Below are 5,568 nucleotides of genomic sequence, written 5' to 3'. Positions count from 1 at the left end.
TCCTTCACATGCGCAAAAATGTTTGTTTGGGTGCTGCACACTAATTTTACAGCGGACCTTTTCAAATAAATGGTGTAACGTTTTAGTTTGATGAATGGCTGAAATATCAGGCAACGCAAGAGATGAGGTTGTTTGTGTGTGCGTGAGGTACCGGTGCGATCAGATGGAGTAAATCAAAGATACACTTTACTTACTTTTTACTTTCGTCATTTAGCAGACGCTTTTGTCCAAAGCGACTTACAAATAAGAAAAAGTAACTAAAACTAAAAAAGTTACAACTCTATAAATACTATCTACCTACATATTTAAGAAAATAAAGAAATTAAATAAAATTGACACATGCATATAACAACATTTCAATAATAAACATATAAATGAAAACATTAAATAAAAAGCGATACTACTATCCCTTGCCGGTGTCCCTGCCCGGTGGAGTCGATGGTCTTTACACTCTTTACTTTTTTACTTTTGTCATATAAAGAAATAAAATGCATTAAGAGTCACAAAAACGGGCATATAGGCTACTCGTTGCAGGTTTTTTTCATTTGTTAAAATATTATAGCCTATTATATATTTTGTGGTATTAATTTTATTCCTTTTATAGACTTGTGCCCACTCAGACACAGACACACACACACACACACACACACAGAGTGAGCTGTTAATTAAGCCACAGTGACACTGCTTTGATTCACCAGTAAATGAGAGTAAATGTGTGATTATATTCTTATCGTAATGGTGACAAGTACAGTCTGCGGTTCAGACGGTGAATCAGGCGAGTGGAATTAAAATAAAAGCTTCTGGCTTCACTGTTACACGACTCACACCTCACCATTTCCTGCAGCTCTAATCACATCTCATTACCTCGGCTCTTCCTCCTGGACAATAGTGCAGAGCAAGTGATCTTCAAGACATCTCAGCTACATCTCAGACTGTGCTCAAAGTCTGAAATCAAAAGATCTCCATTTAACCCAGTCATTTTTCATCAAATAATCTAAGCTGCTTCACATTCATACAACCACAAATCCAGAGAAGTTGGGACATTTTGTAAAATGCAATAAAATCAAGAATCTGTGATTTTGTTCATTCTCTTTAACTTTTATTTAATTGAGAAAAGTAAAAAAAAAGTTTGCACTGGCCAACGTAAATGTATTTTGTAAATATGAACCGATTTTGATTTTGATGTCTGCAATACACTCCCAAAAAGTTGGGACAGAGGCATGTTTAACACGGTCACATCAACCTTCCTTTTAATTACAATGTTTCATTGTTTAGTGTAAGAATTAGCTCTTATTTTATTATTTTATTTTTAGGAAATTGAATCATAGGGATTCGATATTGATGTATGGTCGAGGGGAACTCCGGGCTGTGGATTGGCTGCTGTAACTCTAGTTGCGTGACGCGTTTCAAGGGATGCCCTTCAGTGGTTGGTTGGCTTCTCTGTGCCGTGATGACGCTCTTAGGAAGTTTGTTTGGAGTTCTTACGGCTTCAGGTGTTAAAGTTTCTTTGGTCGGAACTTGGAGGTATGTGTGGATTCTTGCCAGATGGTATATGGCTGAGAGCGTTTAGCAGCGCGATCAAATGATGAAGCCGAAGTTTCAAGCAAGTCAGCAAGCAAGGAAAAGCTTTTGTGTCCATTTTAAACGACCTGATTTGGGTCCACCCACGGGCAACTGACCCAATCAGAGTGTTCCTGTGTTCTAAAACCAGCAGAGATTATTAATTGTCCTTTTGGAGTACTTTTATAAAAGTTTAAGTCTCTTGGTCTGGTCAAAAAGGGGAAAAGAGAAGCGTTTCTTTTTGGACTGAGTCGAGGGAGGTGTCCGGAGGTCATTAGAGTGTCCCTTTGGATGTGTGTCTGTAAAACTCAGTCTCATCATTAAAAAACAGTCTTCCCTTGTTGATAGCATCATTGAATTATGTGTTAACGGTCAGGAGAGTCTGTCGCGGGAATATTTCCAGGTACAACGTTCTTTGTGATAAGAGAAGATTTAGGGCAGAAAATTGGCCAGCCAGTCAAATGCAGATCAATTTCTGCGCCTTGCAGATGCTGGGAGGGGAAGTCCCTTTTTTTGTCCAGTATCTCTTGAAACAAGACTTCAGAAGCTCAGTAGTCTGTGATCGTCATTGTCTGATTCTTCTTTTCATGACTGGTCATACATTTTCAATAGAAGACAGATCCAGGCCAGTCTATGAAACCACGCTGTTGTAGCACATGCATAATGAGAGCTGGCATTGTTTTGATATAATAACCATGGACTTCCCATAAAAGATATCATCTTGATGACAATATATGTCTCTGTACAATCCCAGTATATGCCTCCATGTCAATGGTACCCTCACACATAAGCCCACTTATATACCCCGACAGATGTTTGCTTTTGCTTCTATCACTAATGAAAGTCTGGATGGTCCCTCTTTGAGAATGAGAACTCGAAATCCATTTTTCCCGGAAACAAGTTGAAATGTGGGCTCATCCGAGTACAGCATACATTTCCACTATGTTTTTGATTTTCTGAGATGAGCTCTGGTCCATCACTGCATAGAATTGATGTAGAGCTTTCTCCTGGAGTAACAGATTTTCAAGATGCATTTCTGGATGCAGCAGCAGACTGTGGTAAATGACTGGTTTTCTGAAGTACTCCTGAGCCCATGTGGCTATATTTAACACTGCAGCATGACGGTTTCTTACGCAATCCCATCTGAGGGGTCAAAGGTCAAGCACATTCACCTGAGGTGTCCTGCCGTGCCCTACATGTACTGTGATTTCTCTGGATTCCCTGAATCTTTTCACAATGTTATGTACAGTAGTTGGTGAAAGACCTAAATTCTTTAGATTGTTTTGATTTGTTTGACACTTCTCTCATGAGATTTGGCACAAAGTGATGAGCCATGATCCAGCTTTGCTTGCAAAGACTGAGATAACCTGGATATTCTGTAACCTTTTCACTTTTATTTTGCCTTTGTCTCAACTTCTTTGGAGTGTTGCAGCCGTCAAAAACTAAATTTGTTCATATTTACAAAATACATTTACGTTGGTCAGTGAAAACTTTGTAAATCTTTTCTCTGTACTTTTGTCAATTAAATACAAGTTAAAGAGAATGAACAAATCACAGATTCTTGATTTTATTGCGTTTTACAAAACGTTATTGCATTGGGCTTGTAATATAAATGAGTTTTTAAAATACTCATACTTATTTAACTTTGATTTTCTATTTAAATGACTTTAAATTTCAGTATTTGAATTCTGATTTTCAGTATTTTCATTTGAATATGTGCCTTGATCTTTTGAATTGAATATTTAAATTCAAATGTTGGATTTTAAGCATTTCATCTAAATATTTGAATATTTTCAGTATTTGAATTTGATCATTTTACTTTATAAATTTGAATATTCGTATTTTTATAAAATATATATATTTTAATTTTAGGGGGGAATCTGAGACTAAATGTATTTTCTTAATCAAAAGAGCTGTTTTTTTGTTGTTTATTTTTATTTCTGTTGCCTTTTTTGTTTACTTTCTCATATTTCAACAGGAAATGCATGAACACAGGCAGGAAAGCTGCTTCTGAAACCGTTTTGTGGCATGTTAAATGAAATGCTAACCCTGTGTTTTCTGCAGAGCTGGGAGGCCGAGTCTCGCTGGGTGGAGGATCTGCTGAAGTTACACACGGCTCGAGTGAGAGACGTGGAGCTGCTCACGGGACTGGACTTCTTCCGCTCCGCCGCGCTGCCCTACACGCGTGTGCTGGCGCTCAAAACACACATGCGGACCTTTGAGGACCACGTGTAACGTGCCGTCTAACACTCACCGCACCCCACGCTTCCACTGTATAGTTTTATACACTGTGTCGTATTTATTATTCACCTTCAAGCTAATAATGATGAAACCGTCTCAAGGCTCACAACAAACAAGCGCAGTCCCACTTCAGCTTCCAGCTCCTCACGTCTGTAAACCTGTGTTCACGCCGTCATGCAATTCCCAGATTCCCACTGAGAGGTGCGCTCACATCCTTGCAAAACTCGTAAACTCTGTTTTTTGTACACTCACACTTGTGCAACATCATGGGAAAAAACACTTAAAATTGCAGCAGCTTGAGCAGTAGAATGTAGGGGTTTTTGTATAATGATTCCTATAATTGACTATTGTTAATGTCATAATGCAAGATTAATCTAAAAACCAAATGAAAAACATACACTAGTTTAATATTAGTCGCTATAGTATAAAGGCAAATAAACGATACATTTGATGATAATGCATTTGCATAACGACTGTCTAATGCTTAACAGTAAAGATGCATTTGTTAATATTAGTAAACTGCATTAGCTAATATGAACTAACAATGAAAAATACTTCTAAAGCATTTATTAATCTCACACATTTGTGATGCATTTACTGATGATGCAAAAGACTTCCATTTAAATTCATAATAAATAAACAATTGTTTTTGTTTTAAGCTTAAAAATTGTGCTCATTTAAATGATGTGATTGGAAAAGACGATGCAGGATTTCATATATGAAGTCATTTTGCTTCTCCAGTAAATGTATCTTGATTTAAAGATGTTTAGATATTTGACCTGGAAAACAAGACTGAAATACTGTAGAACATCTTTTTTTGCAGTGCAGTTAATATTCACATTTCCTAATACATTATAAAAATCATAATTTGTATCTGTTAATATTATTTAATGGCGCTGAGCTAACATGAACTGTTCATTGTTCGTTAGTTAATAAACAGTCGTCCACTGATAGGAGTTCATTGGGAAATGTTACCAGTGTCTTTTATTTGTTGTGTTCTGGTTTTATCTCTTGATTACTTGGATAGTCTTTGTGAGGATGTGATCGTTCCAGTTTGTTTAGTAGTTGTGGTGATTTTGACGTCGGCGAACGCAGCGTAAACACTAAGTGTGTGTGTGTGTGTGTGTGTGTGTGTTAGTATTTGTCCTGCTGGTTTCTCTGTTCACTCTGGATTTGTCTTCAGCGTGTGAGAATACAGGTGTGAAAGGTGATGGTGAATCTGCTTGCTGTTGGCAGCAGACGGTCATGTGACCCATCATCATCATCATCATCTGAGCGACTGATGCTCTCTTACTAATGAGTGTCGTTAATGATTTCGTCCCATCAATAAAATCAACAAAAAATACATGGTTTGTGTCATTTGTTGCTGTTCACATACATCTGTGTGTGTTTGTCTCTCTCTGCCCTGTTTATTAGCTAAATAACATGCAGATAATGATGATAATCTGACACTGAGCAGTGAAATATTAACACTCGTGTTTCTTCAGCAGCTCTCGTATCGCCTCATATTCTCTCCAGTTTATCTGCACCAGGGTTATTGCAATAAACAAACCAAAAACAAGCCATTTTATTTGTAAAATATAAGTTTTAATTGAAGTATTTAACTAAAACTCACGAATAAAATGTATAAATACCATATAGACATATTTAAAAAAAAAAAAAAAACGTATAAACATTTAAAAAACACAACAGACTTAAGTTAGTACAAAACAAATTTAATATATATAATAGTATATTGATGACTAAAATGCATTGGTATGCACAATA

General features: G+C 36.7%; 1 protein-coding gene across 1 annotated transcript in view; it reads left to right on the top strand.

Moving 5' to 3' along the window:
- Positions 1–5,139, top strand: part of LOC306885502 (autotaxin-like) — a 37,297-nt gene extending 32,158 nt beyond the window's left edge. Inside the window, exon 25 of the mRNA XM_079442078.1 lies at positions 3,625–5,139. Within this exon, the coding sequence (XP_079298204.1) occupies positions 3,625–3,795 (171 nt within the window). The 3' untranslated portion in view covers positions 3,796–5,139. The remainder of the gene's footprint in view (positions 1–3,624) is intronic.
- The last annotated feature ends 429 nt before the right edge of the window (positions 5,140–5,568 follow it).

Source organism: Barbus barbus (genome assembly GCF_936440315.1).
Source record: "Barbus barbus genome assembly, chromosome: 19".
NCBI classification, from domain to species: domain Eukaryota; kingdom Metazoa; phylum Chordata; class Actinopteri; order Cypriniformes; family Cyprinidae; genus Barbus; species Barbus barbus.
This window is presented reverse-complemented; position numbering and strand designations above follow the sequence as displayed.